Raw genomic sequence first — 17,946 nt, 5'->3', positions numbered from 1 at the left:
GGCCCAGTTTCCTTGGGGAACTTGTTGGTAAGAGAAGTGTTACACAAAGAGGCACCTAGCCGGGCGCGGTGGCTCATGCCAGTAATCCTAGCACTCTGGGAGGCTGAGACAAGAGGATCACTCAAGGCTAGGAGGCCTCCTAGCTCTGTTGAATATCGATTGCTGCAGAGAACACAAGGGTGTTGTTATTTTGATTAAGTGTCGCTGTCATTTGTGTCTCCTCCAGGTCCCCTCTTGCGTCAGCCGCACACCCGGAAGGCTATGATGGGAATGAAGGTGAGAACTTGGAGGTGTCACTTATCTCATTGCTTCTGCCTGCGAGATCCTCCTTTGGAAGCACGGAAGCCCTTGCGTGTGGTGGTTGATGCCAAGGGGCAGGTCGCGTTCTAGAAGGCAATGGACGCAAGCAGCTCCGGGGGCCCCAACCGCACGCGTCCTGTGGTCTAGCGCAGGGAAGGATGTCGCCGGTGCTGGACGCGTGGCCGATGCCTGAATGAGGATGCTCCGCCGGGGGCTGCTCGCGTGGGTCTCCCGGGTGGTGGTTTTGCTGGTGCTGCTCTGCTGCGCCGTCTCCGTGCTCTACATGTTGGCCTGCACTCCGAGGGGCGACGAGGAGCAGCTGGCGCTGCCCAGGGCCAACGGCCCCACGGGGAAGGCCGGGTACCAGGCCGTCCTGCAGGAGTGGGAGGAGCAGCACCGCAACTACGTGAGCAGCCTGAAGCGCCAGATCGCGCAGCTCAAGGTGGAGCTGCAGGAGAGGAGCGAGCAGCTCAGGAATGGGCAGGACCAAGCCAGCGACCCCGCGGGCCCGGGGCTGGACAGGGCGCCCCCGGAGAAAACCCAGGCGGACCTCCTGGCCTTCCTGCACTCGCAGGTGGACAAGGCGGAGGTGCACGCGGGTGTCAAGCTGGCCACTGAGTATGCGGCAGTGCCTTTCGACAGCTTCACCCTGCAGAAAGTGTACCAGCTGGAGACCGGCCTGACCCGCCACCCCGAGGAGAAGCCGGTGAGGAAGGACAAACGCGACGAGTTGGTGGAAGCCATTGAATCGGCCTTGGAGACCCTGAACAGCCCGGCGGAGGGCAGCCCCAACCAGCGCCCTTACACGGCCTCGGATTTCATAGAAGGTTGGCATGTGTGTGGATTGGGGGGGCAAAGTGGGAGCAAAGGCATCGGGGGGGTCCTGGCACCCAGGCAGATTCCAGCTGCAGGAGGCTGGCAGCTGGCTCTGGGCGGGCTGGTGGAGAGTTTTATGGGAGCGCCACCAAAGGTATAGCATGGATTTTTATTTTTTAGAAACATCTGTTTCCACTTACTTTCTCATGGAAACCACAGTCATTGAGTGGACAGTTTCATTGTTCCTTGGCAGAAGGAGGTAGAACTTCTTGCTTTCGTTTTTCTTTTTAAAGAAATAAAACAAAATAGAAACATAAAATTTTGGAACCCAGATAGAATAGGATAGGCAATTTTAATGCCCCCTTTTCACAAGTACTTCTAGTAATTGGTTCAGGTTGCCCAGCCCTCGAATAGAATAATAGCAAGCGTGTACTACTGCGCTTGCATATCCCAGGCGCTGTTCTAGGAACTTTATACTTAACTGATTTTCTTTTTCATAATGACTCCACGAAGGCATGAGGAAATGGAGGTATAGATTAATTAAGTAAATACCTAAAAGTTGCTCAGCTAGCAAGTGGTGGAGCTGGGATTCGAACCCAGGCAGTCTAACTCCATAGTCCATGCCTTTAACCTCTGCATTGTATTGTACAGATTGTCAGAGCATGTGGAAACTAGCAACACGAATGGCTTAGCTTTTTTCATGGGCACAGGACAACGTAGTATTAATTCGTGTTTGTGCCTAATTTTATTTTATTTTATTTATTTTATATATATATATGTATATATATATATATTTAAAAAGTTTTTTATAGACAGGGTCTCATTTTGTTGCCCAGACTGGAGTGCAGTGGCACAGCCACAGCTCACTGAAGCCTCAAACTCCTGGGCTCAAGCAATCCTCCTGCCTCAGCCTAGGACTACAGGCATGTGCCACCATGCCCAGCTTTAAAAAATTTTTTGTAGTGATGGGGTCTTGCTATGCTGCCCAGTCTGGTCTCAAACTCCTGGCCTCAGGTGATCCTCTTGCCTCGGCATTGCAAAGTGCTGGGATTACAGGCATGAATGACTGCACCTGGCCTATGTCTAGTTTTAGAAGACAGCAGTTTTGTCTAATTTCTTGGAAGATGTTAATATCTTCTTATTAACTTACCTATTGATACCAGTTCAGAAATTAAGTAATAATTTAGGGGAAGAAATGTCTTCAAGGGCATCTAGTTCTTTTCCCCATTTCTGGATAGAATCTACTTCAACTTGCCCAAGAATATAGCTGTGTCCACCTAACCCCACTCCCTACTTCCGTCTTACAACCACCAAATTGTGGGCCTCTGACCAAGACAGGCTCTCTGTAGTCATATCAAAAGCCCTCTTGCTGTTATTTATACCTGTTCTCTTTGGGCACTTTACCATCTTATGTTTTTTCCACTTTATATATGAACCATAAATTTATGCAATTTTAGTGTATCATTATTTTTCATATGCCTAGAGCCAGGTAAAGAAATCTCTTACTAGATCAAGCTTTTGGTGTGAGGATTTTTTTTATTTTTATTCATTTTATGAGATATTAAAAATGTCTAGAACATTCAGCAGCTAACCATGGTGAGCACTCAGTAAGAGTTCAACATATAATGATGATGCAACATCACATTTTATAGTGCTTTACAGTTTATGAAGCATTTTCACATATATAATCTTGCTAGCTGACTCCCAGGGAAAAATCATTAAATATCGTTAAAAAACAAATCCTGGTTGCCACTCTCCCTGGAGTGTGCTACATAGAGCTGCCCATATACAAAGCAATTTCAAAAGAACTTGATTACAAATCAATGCCTATAATTTTGAATGTTTGACCTTGTGATTTTCAATCTGCATTCATATTTGGAATCTCTGCTTCCCTGTGCACGACAACTTAATACCTAAGGCCTATCTTTGTCAATCAGCAGTGACACCTGCCTCTTGTCCCTGAGCTGATTTGCTCTGAGGTTTGGCTGACTTTCTGTTAGAGACATTCTCATCGTAACTACCCAATGTCAGTTTCATGTGCAGCACACGGCTGGTATTTTAAGGCAGATCAAGCCACATGTATCTCCCAAATTTGGTGAAAGTCTAGTCACCTGTTTTCATATGAGTAAATGAAGATAAACACTTTAAATATGTTTATACAGATTTGACTGTCATAAACAGCACAGTTTATTTCATTTCTAACAATTCTTATCAATAACACAGGATTGTGGAGGCAATTTTATATTTACAGAAAAGTGGGACATTCTGAAAGATTCCGGCAGTCAGAGGAAGCTTCAGGGAGGTAGAATTATGTGCAATATAAGAAGTAACTGTGAAAATAGTGATTTTTCAGAACAGAAGTGGGATTTCGGCCACTACAAGAATTCTATCATCACCTAAGTGACCATTTGGCCAGGAGGTTATAAATCATGACTGTAGCTTCAGAGAGGTGGTTAGACTGAATTACACTCGAAGACTTTTCTGATTCTGGTTCACGATTCTTTGATCTACACCTAGTTAAGGAGAAAGAAAGAGGAATGGAAAAGGTCTGATTTGAGATCTTTTATAATGAGTTAGAGCAAGCGACAGGACATTATAAGGGTGGAACAGATCTTTAAAATAACTTCTTTGGGTTTCCAAACGTAACGTTAGAGTCATTTTTTGTTCGGGGTTGCAGGAGTCCAAAAGTTGGAGCAATTTTGCAAAAGTCCAGGGGAAAATTTTAGGTTAGAAGCGGGCGTGTTTTGCCCTCTCAGAAAGTTCTAATCTAAACGAAGGCAACAAATTTGCTGAACCCTGAACTAATATGACAAAGGTGGTGATTCTTTGTGTTTAAAGAAATAGGAATAAAAGCCGGTGGCAGGCTTCCAGGTGATAATAGTTATGTAGAACTTAAAGCTGACGGTAAGGCATCAGGAGCTGTGGGGCTTTGACCCTCCGCTCAGTTTCCACATCTGGTGACAAGAGACTTGACACTGATGTCCTACGCAGCCCAGCCTCCAAGGTTGTCTTATCTGCGAAATGCAAAGCACGGCTTTGACTTCTTGTCTTTGTAGCTTTGCCAAGCGGCCATCGCTGAGGGATGCTCTGGCACCTACTCTGCTGGGTGACCCCGGACAAGCCACCCACTCTTTGTGATACTGCTCTATAAAAGGGAGGATTCAGAGAGATGATTTATAAGGTCTTGGCTACCCTCCTGTGCAGCTTGGAGAGGGAGAGTAGCATATGGATTACCGTCCAATGTATCTACATTGATCTAATTATCAACTGTCTCTAAAACAGGGGGGGGAACAATAGTTGTCACCTTTTCCTTTTCCCTAGATGCTTCATTGTCGCTGACATTTGTGTTGGATTCTGACACGATAGCGCTAATTTTTTACAACCATCTGGGAAAAGAAGTAGAAAGTAGAGACACGATCGGGTCCTGTGCCTCAGGATGCCTGTTCATCTCGAGTAAACCGAAAACCCCTTTCTTTCTGTTTGTGCTTGAGTTATTCCTTTAGTATGGGACAGACCAATACTGAAATCTGAGTAGCACATCTTTTGGTTTTATTTTCGTATTTTTAAATAAAACCTTTGGATATAAGTTTGACGTCATTCCATGCAATAATTTAGCTTTCTGAATTCTTCCTTGTTTACAATTCAAAGAGCTGATAACGTGACTCCTATGGGAGGCACTGTGTGCACTGGTGACAAGGGGTTGCTCTGTCACCAGCCCTCCCCCAGCCTCAGCAGGGTTAGTGGTGAGGCAAGCGTGGGTCCGATGCCAAAAGACTTGATCCACAGGCAAGGGAAGGGTTTGAGGATGCTATGGTTTGAATGGGGCCCCTCCAAAACTCAGGTGTTGCCAATGGGATAGTATTAAGAGGCGGGGCCTGTAACAGGTGGTTAGGCCGTGAGGGCTCCTCCTCCCTCTATATAAGGGATTAAGGCCCTCGTAAAAGAGGCTTCACGTAGTGCGTTCAGTAGCTTGTCCTTCTGCCATGTGAGGACACGGTTTTTCTCCGCTCCGGAGGATGCAGCCCTCCTCAGACAACTGAACTTGCTGGTGCCTTAATCTTGGACTTCCCAGCCTCCAGAACTGTGAGCAAACAAATTTCTCCTCTTTATAAATTACCGTCTTGGGTATTTTGTTGTAGTAGTACAAAATGGGCTAGAATGTATGTCTTAGAACAAGGGCATATGGAGAGAGTTATAAAAACTTAGCCGCAGGCTGCACAGTGAATGCCGGCCGCCTGTAGTCTACAGCTGAGACCGTGTGGAGATAGTGAGGTTTTGACTTCCATTGCTTGTGTATCACCAGGTCACCTCTAATGGACGCTCTGTGACCATGTGGCTAACGCTTTTAGGTCTGGGGTGCTTGGGGAGCAGTGTGCCAGGGACTATAGCAGACAGGACATGGGCCCTTTCCTCTACGTGCGTTTCAGTGATAGCTGTCTTCGTTTGCAGGTTTGTGACTTGGGGTGGAAATGGTGAGAGAGGTTTTCGTGCATTGCTGGGAGTTTGGGGTGGGGATATCTGGGGATCTTGGTGCAGACATCAGGGAAAGTGGGGATTCGGCACAGTGGATGGGTCTCACCTGTGTGTGGGGTGTGGAAGGGAGGACTCAAGCAGGCAGAACAGCAAAAGGACTTCAGGTGGTGAGTTAGGCCATAAATTTCTCAGCTAACATCTCCAGGGAGGTGAGGGCGGCAGAACTTGCCAGAACGGTCTTACTGCTCATCCCTCATTCACTGTGCGTGTGCTGAACCACCATGTTGGTTTACCATTAAGTTTGGAGCAGGCTTGTGTGACCTCAGGTTTGTCTCTCATCCCTCTATGTTATGACCTCCTTCAAAATGTCCTCATTTGTTTGCTGATGATTTAAGTTCCTATAAGGAAGGAGAAAGGCTTTATATTTCAAAATTAGGGAGAAGAGGCTTAAATGCAAATAAATGGTCTGAGGCTACACTTTGTAGAGTGAAGTCTTCCTTGTGGGGAAGGTGAGAAAAACGCCCAGCCTTGGATTTATGCCCGTGGGCAGGAATCCGACCCCCAGGCCCTCCATAGAGGCCCTGCAATTGAAAAAGCCCCGTGCTAGAATAAATGCTCTGTTGTTGCAGAATATTTTTAAGTTCTTAAGTTTTGAATAAGGGCCGCCACAATTTCATTTTGCACAGGGGCCCTGCAAGCTGTGAAGCCAGTCGTACCTCTAAGGAGATGAGGACAGCAGGGAAAGTTCTAGAAAAAGGAAGACGGAATTAGAAGACTCCCTGTCCAGGCAGGCAGAGGGCGACCTCCACACGGTGCCGGGCAGGTGCTGCTGCTCACACTTCACCGTCTCAGCCGCGTTGGGTAGGAAGCATTGTTTGTAGGAAAGGATCTGTAGTTTTTTAACCAGATTGCCAGTTTTTCCTTCATTAGGGTCATGGGTGAGTCCTGTTCCAAGGCTTAACTGAAAGACTGATGGGGTGCAGTGTGCTTTAGCATTGGCTTCAGCTGAGTAGATGGTCGAGGAAGATGTTGGAGGAGGCGGCAGCTGTGTTGGTCTTGAAGGGTGAGAAGGGCTCAGCGGTGGGCCGCAGAGGGTGGGCACCAGAATGCACATGGGCTGGAGAATGGGATTCAGGTGTAGGGTGAGGGTTGAAACCAGCATAAGCAGCAAGCAGGATCTGAGTATGCTGGGATTGTAGCTCACGAGGACCCTGGGACCCTCTGGCTCCGGAGAGTCACCGTAGTTACAAGACCTGGTCCAATTCTGCATTCTTTCTGGTGCAGAATCCTTCACTGGAGAAATTCTGCCTCCCATCCTCTGCATAGCCAATGTTCTACCTCCTGTTCCTCTTTGAAATCTCTTATTCTTCCAGCTGGAAATCCTCTCTCCTTCTTCCCAAGGTAGTGTATTGTGCTTGTGGGCACTTATTTCTCCAGCTAGGGTTATAGGTCTGCGTTCAGATGGAACCAGTCTTCCCTGATAACTTCTGGCAACAGTCATTGACAAACAGGTTTCCCTATTTATTAATTGCATATCCCTCATGGCAATCCTTGCATTCCTTATTATCCCATTTTGGACCTCATTATATATATAACATATCTATATTATACATATATAATTATATATAATATACATCTATATTATACAGATATAATTATATGTAATATACATCTATATTATATAATTATATATAATATATATCTATATTATACATATATAATTATATATAATATATCTGAAAACCTTTTAGGAGAAAAATTTATATAAAATCCATGGTATACACAATACTCCTTACCAATTTATTCTGCTCTTCCAGTTCCATCATAAATTAGTTGCTTGGATTGGAGGATTGTTTCCATAGAGGTAATACTATAAATAGTACTTAGGTTCCTGGGATAGGCTACAAATCTGATTTAAAATTCAAACTCAAGAACTCAAATGCAGGGTGTTGGGGGTAAGCAGGGGTAGAGAATACCTTCTTTAGAAAGTCATTTTTTTCTTTTTCTATCTCAGGCATTCCTGGTATGTTCTCCATATAGTACCTAACACTAAAACTGCTTGCTGAAGACTTTATTTTGGAATCATTCTAGAATTATAGAAGAGTTGCAAAAATAGTACAGAGTGGTCCTTCCCCCTTCACCCAGTTTCCCCTGATGTCAACATTTTACATAATTGTGATACAATGATCAGAGCTAGGAAAATGACACTGGCACAGTACTATTGACTAAATCAGGGGTCCCCAACCTATGGTGAGTTGTATAATTATTTCATTATATATTACAATGTAATAGAAATAAAGTGCACGATAAATGTAATACACTTGAATCATCCTGAAATCATCCCTTCCCCCCACCCCCACTCCGGTCCATGGAAAAATTATCTTCCATGGAAACAGTCCCTGGTGCCAAAAAGGTTGGGGACCGCTGGACTAAATTATGCCTAGGCTTTGCTTTGTTTTGTTTTTGTATTTCCCCTACTTGGCATCCTCTGAGCTTCTTAGATCTGTGGAGTGGTGTCTGTCATTCATCTTGGGAAATTCTGAGCCAGTATTCAAATATTTCTTTCTATGTTCCTTCTCTCTTCTTCCGGAATTCCAGTTATGTGTATGTTGCACTACTTAACCTTGTCTCGTAGCTCTTGGATGTTCTGTTTCTTTGTTCATTTGCAGTGTTTTTTCTTTTTGTTTCAGTTTGGATAATTTTTCTCGACCCACCTCAAGTTAACAAATTCAGCAGAGACAAGTCTGATGAGCCCATAAAAAGGCACTTTTAATCTCTATGACTGGATTTTTCATTTCTACCATTTCTGTTTGATGCTTATGTTAATAATTTACATCTCTCTGCAGAAACGACCCATCCGATCATACATGTTGTCCACTTTTTCCACTAGAGGCTTTAACATGTTAATCACAGTTATTTTAAATTTCCTGTCTGATAGTTCTAGCATCTGTGTCGTGTCTGAGTCTGGTCCTAACAATTGCTTTATGTCTTGGACTCTTTTTTTCTTTTCCTGATGCCTCATACTTTTTGTTGAAAGCTAGGCATCTTGTGTAGATGGTACAGACTGAAGTGTTAATATATAGTGTTTATGGATGGAAATGGCTTTTCCCTCTCTTGGAGCTTTGGTGAGTGTGTGTGCATGTGTGCACATGTGCCACAGGCTTCAAATTCTTTTAGCAATACCTTGTTTTCAGCGTGGAGGTTGTTTTGCCTGACCACTGTCTGTTCAGCCCTACAATTTAGGTCTTGCCTTTGCTCTTATCTCCGAGAAGATCTCTTGGCATTTCTCTCCTTTCCCACGCCCCAAATGTGCTGCTGTTCCCTGTTACTCAAAGCTCATTGGCTTAGCTGTGCAGGGCAGTGGGGCTGTCTCTGATGTTCTGATTAAATCTCAGTTCCAGGCAGGCACCATGTCACTGGGTCTTGGGGTGTTCTCCTGTCCCACCCTTTCTTCCTGCAGCTGCACCCTGTCTTCACCAGCTCCAAGGTTGAGAACGTTTGTTGCTGTTTCCCTTCTCCAGTAAGGTTTTGGTTCCACAGAGGTGGAGGGGAAGGTCTGGGAGAAGTTTTTTGCCCATCCCCGCCCCACAGCTGCTGTCCCCCTCCCTCAGGCCTGCATGGCTTGGGCACTTTCTTAATGTTCTTGCTGATCTTTTTTGTGACTACCCAGTGGAGTTCCTGGAGAAAAAGCCTCCAGAAAGATGCAGACTTCTCCACTTTGGGGGACCCCAAAGGGCTCCACTGTCCTGCTTGTCTGCACTGAGCCTCCATCGTTTCATTAATCGCTTCTTGCCAGTGGCCAAGCGCATCGATCCCACTGGGCGAGGGCTCGTGTGTCCTCTCTCCCTGCCGGCACTGGTCTCTCAGATTTGGGGCCAGCTGTTTGCTCTGTGACATCAACTTTCCACTAAATTAAAACGAAGCCTTGCATTTGAAGGTGGTCCAGCCCCTTTCATTGTAAGGGATACTTCTTTCAGCTCCTGATATCCTGGAATGGGAGCAAAAGTCTGAAACTACTTTTTAAAGTAATAATTTAAAACTTATTGATTACTTTGTCCACTTACACTGCTCTACAAATCAATAACCGCTTCTTACAACCTCACAGCCTCGTGTCTGCCATCATGCACGAGCCAGCAGTGCAAAAGGACTGAATTGCTTTGATTTGACTCACGAGTGGGTGCGTTATGGTAACGCCTCAAATCCAGAAGTCCCTTTGCAGATGATTTTCTTCTGAATGAAAACCTCATATCCTGTGATCTGGGTTCTGTGGTGATGAATTGAAGAAATGACATTGTTTGCAAAACCCTATCTTATCTCAGATTCCTTTTTTTTTTTTTTTTTTTTTTTTGCGCTTTAATGTTATAAGTGCTGGGCACTTGGATTTCTTCTCTCAAATGCTGTATTATCATAAAAAGGGAAACTATTATTGTGGTAATTTATGACGTTGCCCCAAACTGGTGGTGTTGAGTCAGCCTTGTCTTCCTCATTGGCAGAATATGGGGTCACTCTTTCCTGTCCCTTTCTTCCTTTCACCGTAGTCTACCTGGAACCCCTTGTGTCTTGTTCCACTGTTGACACAGTCCTGTGTTTGCTGGATTAGGGGAGTCAAAAGCAGGGAAGTGGTGAGAGAGGAAAAGGTAACATCTCCTTCCCACCTGAGCTGTCTGTCTGTGTCCTGTATTTCCCCTCCTCCTGCCGGAGACACAGAGGCGGCCGATGTGTGCCCCACTGCCCCAACTCTTTACCACCACCCTACACAAACCCTTGGTGCAGAAATAAAGCCAAGACCGGAGGCTACACACTCCCTTCCGAATCCTGTCTTGCTCCTTCCTCTGGGACTCTGTCCCAGGCAGTCATCTCTGCTTCCTTCCTTTCCCTGCTCCTGTCCCCACCATCTGGAGCCTGTGCCCTAAGGAGGTCACCAGTGACTTAGAGCTCCCCTGTCCCCAGCCCCCTCCTGCCTGTCCCATGGAGAAGGAATCATCTTCCTCTCAGTGCACCTTGTGAGCTGTCACTCTGACTTTCAAAGTTAGAACCGTGAATGGATTTCACAGTTGCATGCTCGGATCTATTAATATAGCACTGGAAATGCAGTACTGTGGGCACATCATGGGTTAAGAGGTTTCGGGCTGGTCTGAGGACTTCGCCACCACAGGCAGTATTGTTTCTGTGCTTTCTGAGTGACTTGCAAGTGAATGTTGGAACACAACCCATTCGTAAGTGGAGAACTAGCTCCTTGTATTTCCTTGCACCGTGAATGTCGCTGTCAGCAGCAGCCAATGCTTCTCTGCACCATAAGTCAGAGTCTATCTGATTTACCTAGAGAAGGGGAGCATATGGATGGCGCTGATGAGATTATTTTGACTGCAAGCAAGAGACAGGGTCTGTGAAGCATCCTTCCTCCCTCTCCATCTGTTTCCGTGAACATTGTTCATCAGAAGTCAACATCCGTGGAGAGATTTGAGTGTATTCTTTGGAGGGAGGGTCTGCTGAGCCTTGTGCCCAGATGACTTTATTCCCACTGTAGGAGGTGTGGTGGGAGAGGGTTAAACCCCAAGGAGGGTGGCTCCATCCTGGAAAGGTTTGCCTAAATCCTGCCAGGCCCTCCTCCTTCCCCCAGCTTCCTGTTTTCACTACAGGAATAGGTGAATGGAAGAACTAGACCTTTCTACCCTTGGAGTGTTCTGTTGGTTTATCAATGGCGTAGAAAATGCCATTCTCAGAGGTAACTTGATCTGAAGGTGTTTGTAGGGAGGATACTGATTGTACAGGACAGAGCCAGAGGAAATTAAATTGCAGGAGGAGGCAATTAGGTTAAGTGTTGCTGGAATCTCTGTGGCTTGTTAAATGGAGGAATAGATGTATAATGGGATGCAGTGAGATTGATGCTTTGAGATTTTTAAGGACTTGGCTGTTCAGTGGTCTCTTCATTCATTGAACACGCCTTAGGCATCATCAGTGCTGGACATGCACAAAGTTGGACAACACTGTCCTGAGACTAGCTAGCTTCCCTGTGACAAGCCCAGCAGCAGGGGCACCCAAGCACACAGGTAAAGACAGCACAGGGTCATACATTAAACACAAGGAACAGGGCAGAGATAATTAGCCATAGGGTGGAATGGTCAGAACATGCATCACAGGGAAGACAACCTTTTAGCATGTTTTGAAAGATGAGTAAGAATTGGTTCAGGCCAAGGATGTGTTTGGGGGAGGGAGGAGTTTTAGGAGCAGAAATATCATGGGCAAAACAGGGAGGCATGTAAAGGCTCGGTACGCCCAGAGATCCACAGGTAACCTGATAATGCTAGAGTACCAAGTAGGAGAATTAGAGGTCCAGGTGGGAGGAGAGGGCATGGCAAGGTGACAACCCTGAAGAATGAAGCGCAGGGCCAAGATTATCAAACATTTTATGTTAAAAGTTTGTAGTTTATTCTACAAGGCATGTAGAACTATTGACCATCTTAAATGTTGGGGTTAGTTGCTTTCTAACTTGGTCACTGTAACAGCAGGTAGAAGGTATATCTGGGTTAGAGTGCAGGCGGGTTTGGAAACCAGTTTGGAAGTTCCTCAAAGTGTTGAACATAATGCCCCAGCAGTTCCATGCCCAGGTACATACATGAGAACATACATGCACCCAACTTCTACGTGAATGTTCACAGTAACATTGTTCATGATAGCCAAAAGGTGGAATCAACCCAAATGTCCATGAGTGGATGGATCCTTAAACCAAAGTTGGCATATCCACACTATAGAAAGTTGTTCAGCCCAAAAAGAAATGAATTATTGATAAATGCTACAGCATGGAGGGCCGTTGGAAACACACTATGTGAAAGAAACCAGACATAAAAGACAGCATATCATATCATTCCATTTCTCTGAAATGTCCAAAATGGGCAAATCTATGGAGACAGAGAGTAGATGAGTGGTTGCCCAGGGAATCCGGGTGGGGATGGCGAGTGACTGCTAATGAGCACAGATTCTCTTTTGGGGAAAGATGAAATACCCTAAAATTAGATTATGGTGATGGTGGTACAACTCTGTGACCATACTAAAACAAATTGACTTGTACACTTTAAATGGGTGAATTATATGATATGTGAATTCTAGCTCAATAAATAAAAATAAGACACAATCTGTCCTCAAAAAAGAAAAAAACTGAACAGAAAGTAGGAGACTAATTAAAAGGTTTTAAAAAATAGTCAAGGTGACTGCAGGGCTTCTGACTGGAGGCTCTTACCTTGAGATAGAGGGGAAGGAGGGAGGCTAAACGTGTTCAGGAGATTGTAATTCTTTAACTTTAATCTAGGATCCTAGGCTCTTGAATAGACGTGACTCGAGTGTTTTATAAAGTAGTGATTATGAACATATTTACTTATGTGATAGCTTTTTGAAAAAAGAACTGAAGGCGGCTTTAGTATTTATTGGTGTCAGTTCTCTGCCCCACATATGTAAGTGCTAAATCGTAACGTTGTCTTGGAAGACACAAACATAGGCATATGCCGGACAGAGCAGAGTGGGGCAGGGGCTAAAAGCAGGAAGACCCAAATCTTATTTTTCCTATAAGATTAACCCAACAGACGAAACTATGAAAAATCCCTGTTGGCATTATTTCTGATCATCATCAATGGGTTACCATCGAGGTGAATTTCCAATTCGGAAATAAGTTTTCAAAGTAGAGTGCAGGTGGGTTTGGAAAATAGTTTGGCAGTTCCTCAAAATGTTAAACGTAGAGTAACTGTAATGACCTGGCAGTTTTACTTCTAGGTATATATGACTAGTTTCACTCCCATCACTAATTCAAGGCCAAACATTCAAGCCTAATAACCAAAAGCATTATGCCATTGCTAGACTAGTGGCTGTTGGTGATGGAGATCCAGGAGCTGGGCTGGCAGCATGGCACAGCTACAAGACCAGAACGCAGCTGGACCTCCAGCTGGTGTTGAAGTGGAACATACTCTTGTCATGAGAACCTTTAGGGCAAAGCCCAAATCGTACTGGGGCATTGGGCACAACACAGGTGTAGGCTGGCCCCGGCAGGGTAGATGGCGCAGAGTTCCAGAGTCCAAGGGCTGGACGTGGGTAGAGGTTTAGAGTTCAAACTAGACACTAGGAAAGAGGCAGAATATATGATCTCAAGCAGGAGACCAGGAGCAGTGTGCTAGAACCCAAAGAGATAAGGGAGTTTAGCACCCTGGGATAATCATATGTTCACCAAACATTCACTGAACATCTGCTATAGGCCATGCACAGCTCAAGGGTATGTTGGTTGATCCCAGGATGAGGGCTGTGTGCTCCAGACCCTAGCTACATGCTTCTAGGAGCAAGAGCCTTCATGGCTCTTTTTATGGTTAGTATTTTGTTCCTTAAATCCTGCACATTTCTAAACGTTTTTTGAAGGATTCTCACAGGTTACCGACGTTCCCATAAGGCTAAAGTGTAAACACATTATTCATTTTCAAGTTCATGGCTGAACCTCCTTGAATTATGAATATGTTTATGGTCAATAAATACAGTTTATTAATAGCACACAGTGTACTTTGGCCTTCTCTCCGTGTTTAATGAAATCATTAATCTCTGTAACCTCTACCCACAAACTAAATTGCACTGGAATTCATGAAAAATTGCAAATTCTATGGCCTCATATAAAGTGTATGGAATGTAAAAGTAGGTCTTAGTACCCTTCAATTATGTACCAAATTTATTCAGAATCAGTCATGTCCTTGGCAAATTACTGGGCAATGTGAGACACACATGAAATTCTAAGAGTGAAATGTAAAAAGACTGTACTTTATTTGGTTAAAGATATGAGCATGACATAAGTTCTTGCTTAAACTTAAAAGCTGACAAACATCGTAAAGATAAATGGGAAAAAAGATGTGACTGAATCATATAGGTGTCTGATATACACAGGAAAAAGGGTTCATTTTTTCCTACCTGAAAAGCAGAAATTTTTTTAAAAGTAGGATATTAGACTGCAACCTTTTAAAAAAAATGATACGTGATATTGGAAAGGGAGGGTGAAATGAAAATTCATGCTTAGTAATGGGAGAATAAATTGGTACAACCATTCTGTAAGGTAACTTGTATCAGGAGGCTTCAAAATGTTCACGCCTTTTCCCAGTATTTTCATTTCTGAAAGCTTATTCTCAGAAATCTCAAATGTCCTTGTATATTTATATCAAGAATGTTCATCATAGAAGCATTTATGATAGTGACAAATTAGCCTGGCCTGGTGGCACACACCTGTAGTGCCAGCTACTTGGGAGGCTGAGGCAGGAGGATCGCTTGAGCCCAGGAGTTTGAGGCTGCAGTGAGCTATGATTGTGCCATTGCACTCCAGCCTGCGAGACAGAGTGAGACCCTGTCTCAAAACCAAAAATAAAAATAGTGAAAAATTTAGAAGCAACCCAGATGTTTAATAATAGGAGATTGGTAAAATTATGCAAGATCTATATAGCAGAATATCGTGTGGCAAATAAAAATGATTTATTCAATAAATATTAAGTAACCTGGGGCAAAGCCTTGCTATGAGAAAAATGTAATTTTAATTGTGAAAATAATTATAAAGTTTATATCTATGTAAAGAAAAAAGATCAAGAGGATAAAAATATTATACCAAAACATTTATATTTTTTTCCTGAGTGGTGGCGTTATGGGTGATGTTGTGTTTTCCACTTTGAAAATCTGTTGCTATTATACTTTGCAATAAGATATGATAATGCTTGAATGATGTTGACTAAAAAAGAAACGAGTGTTTGACTCCCTAAAAGCGATGAAATAGAGTAGTCAAAACAGATGCAGGACTGGAGGTGGCAGGATCACTGGACTTCCTGCCTGCTGGCCAGGCTACCTGGGGAATCCAGAAGAGAAAAGTAAATGACAGGTCACTTCTCAGTCTTGACCCTAAATACTGAGACTGGAGGAGGCAGCCCGGAAAGGTGAGGTTGTTTCTAGAAAGGTGATTATCAGCATGTTGAGAGGAGTTGGAGCAAAGCTTCTCTGTGCCCTGAACTCATCCCTCCTCCATCACCGTGGGCTGCAGGTGAGGGACACTCAGCACAGAGCCCTGAGCTGGTGCATGGTTACTCTCACCAGCTAGCTCTGCAAAAAGTGTTCATGGCCCCTCAAGAGCAGTTTGGGAGAACCAGTGGCTCTGGTGTTTTGTCAGAGTCCCTTTCCTTGTGACATCTTACGATGCTTTCTAACTTTTTCCCTGCACTCCTAGGAGATGAATAGGAATTTTAAATGCAAGAGGAAAGAGAACAAAACACCTTTTCTTCCTTCCCTTCCAAAAAAATTTTAAGAAAAAAAAAAAAAAAACGCTACTGTCAAAAGTGCTTTTTTTTGACATTTTTTTTTAGCCTGTCTCTTCCTTTTCCCTTCCTTCCCAAATTCAGTTTGGCAGTTGGTTTGTGAAAACCGGTGTGAGCCACAGCAGCCTCCTCTCCTGTACCCCCTCCCGTCTGCAGCCTGGTCTCTACGATGAGCCGTGTATTTAGAACGCCTACCTCAGTGGTGTTCCGTGTGCTATTTAAAGTGGAGCTGGAAAGTCAGGAAGAGCAGGGCTGTTGATCAGGACTGGCTTCTGCATGTTGCTGGCTCTCATCCTTGAATCCCGGAGGCTGGAAATATTCTGGGGCCATCAGGAGAACAGATGGTCTGTGAAGGCAGCTGGCCCAGGCGGTAATGAGTCCACAGAGGCGATTGGTCATTGTGTGAGCTTGGAGCAGGATGTTGCTTCTCTTGGTGACGTTCAAGGTGTGGGGAGAGCCTTGGGTTAGAACACACAGGGCTAGAAAATGTGTGTGAATGTGTCATCATGGCTGATAGCAGCTCAGTTTGGCTTCCCAAGGAAAAGTTTTCCAACAAAAAATGGAAGGAGGGTAGTTTTTTTTTGGTTTTGATTTAAAATTAGAGATACTCAACTATGTTTGATAGGGATAAGGTAAAATGATATTGTAAATTATAAAGGGAACTAGTGAAAGTACAATATGGGAGCTTTGAGGGTGCAAAACCGCATGTATTATACTTCTGTTTCAGAGCATTTGTGTCCTGTGATTAAGTTATTTGGATCCCCCCATGAGGCTGAGATGAGGGACCATTTCTCCTACCATGTTACGGCCCTAAGACTAAGCAGAGTGCATAGTACATAGACTTGATGAAATGTTTGTTGAATGAATAAATGAACTCACAGAGGGAGTAGGAACCGGGAGCACAGGTAGAGGGATTGGCTTTGGAAAGGAGGAAGGAGACTGCTTCCTTTGAGACCAGAAGAAAGGATGGTTCTGCAGAGTGATGAGTAAATTTTTGTTTATTTGCTTTTCTTTTGAGGGAGAGAGAGATTAGGAATTTATAGTCTAAACATATAAAAATAACCACTGTAATAGATATTAAATGTTTGACAATGGTGATTTCATATGACAAGTTCATTCCCCCGTATCTGTGTATTTTGATTTGACTCCTTAAAATAGAAGGCTAATGTAATTGGAGGTTTGGTATTTCTATTTTAGTAATCATCCTGATTTTCTTACTTGGTCATAACTATGTATTATTAATTTTCAAGAATCCCGGCCCCATGTAAAATAAAAACTCTTTGATTTTACTGTAACTCGTGAGCAGGGAAAATTGATTAGACGATCCCATTGCAGTCCTGTCTCCGCATGAACTTGGCTTTGGAGTCGGGCTGCCTGCATTCAAATCTCAGCTGACCATTTAATTAATTGTGTTGTGTATCCAGGGTGTTTAACCTCTCTGATCCTCAAAGTGTCTAGCTGTAAAACTCACATTATTAATGCCTACCTCATGGGATTGTAAACAACATAGGGGTTAATACACACGATGCTTTTATAGCAGTGCCCGGCATAATAAATGTTATAATTGTTACCGTTTTTGTTATTTGTTGCTAGGAATTTGGAGAACGGATTTTTATAGCCCTAGGTATTTTGTAGACTCCTTCCCTGGTTCCTCTTACCATTCTGAATGATAGTTGATTTTCTCTAAGATACTATTGAGTCGTGGTAGGTCCATTTCCCTTTCTGGAAGCATCCCCAAAGTGTCATTTAATATAAACAAAATTGAACATCTTTCAGCGAAGAGTTTTAGAAGTTCTCTTCACAAAGTTAGAATGCCGAAGTAACCCTGTGCTGACGGTGTGGCTATCAGTGGTTGTGTTGGAAGCGTGGGGAAGATGTTAATCACACTTTGTGTGCACACAGTACCTGGTGGGGTAAGAGGGTGTCTCTTGGGAGGTGTACGATATGGAGAATTTTGGATCTAGGGAGAATGTCAATATTTGCTTATATTTGTTTTCACACATCTTGGAATGAGTTTTTGATCTTTCTTGTTCTCATGCTTTGG

The 17,946-nt window shown here is 43.9% G+C and overlaps 1 protein-coding gene across 2 annotated transcripts in view; it reads left to right on the top strand.

Annotated features, from left to right (window-relative positions):
• Positions 1-17,946, top strand: part of CSGALNACT1 (chondroitin sulfate N-acetylgalactosaminyltransferase 1) — a 252,944-nt gene that overhangs the window by 182,092 nt on the left and 52,906 nt on the right. For both annotated transcript variants that reach the window (XM_045535298.1, XM_045535299.1), the window contains exon 4: positions 227-1,127. In XM_045535298.1, coding sequence (XP_045391254.1) covers positions 494-1,127 — 634 coding nt within the window. In that variant the 5' untranslated portion in view covers positions 227-493. The remainder of the gene's footprint in view (positions 1-226; positions 1,128-17,946) is intronic.

The sequence above is a fragment of the Lemur catta genome, chromosome 22, assembly GCF_020740605.2.
Source record: "Lemur catta isolate mLemCat1 chromosome 22, mLemCat1.pri, whole genome shotgun sequence".
Lineage (NCBI taxonomy): Eukaryota > Metazoa > Chordata > Mammalia > Primates > Lemuridae > Lemur > Lemur catta.
Note: the sequence above shows the minus strand (reverse complement) of the source record. Positions and strands in the feature narration are given on the sequence as shown.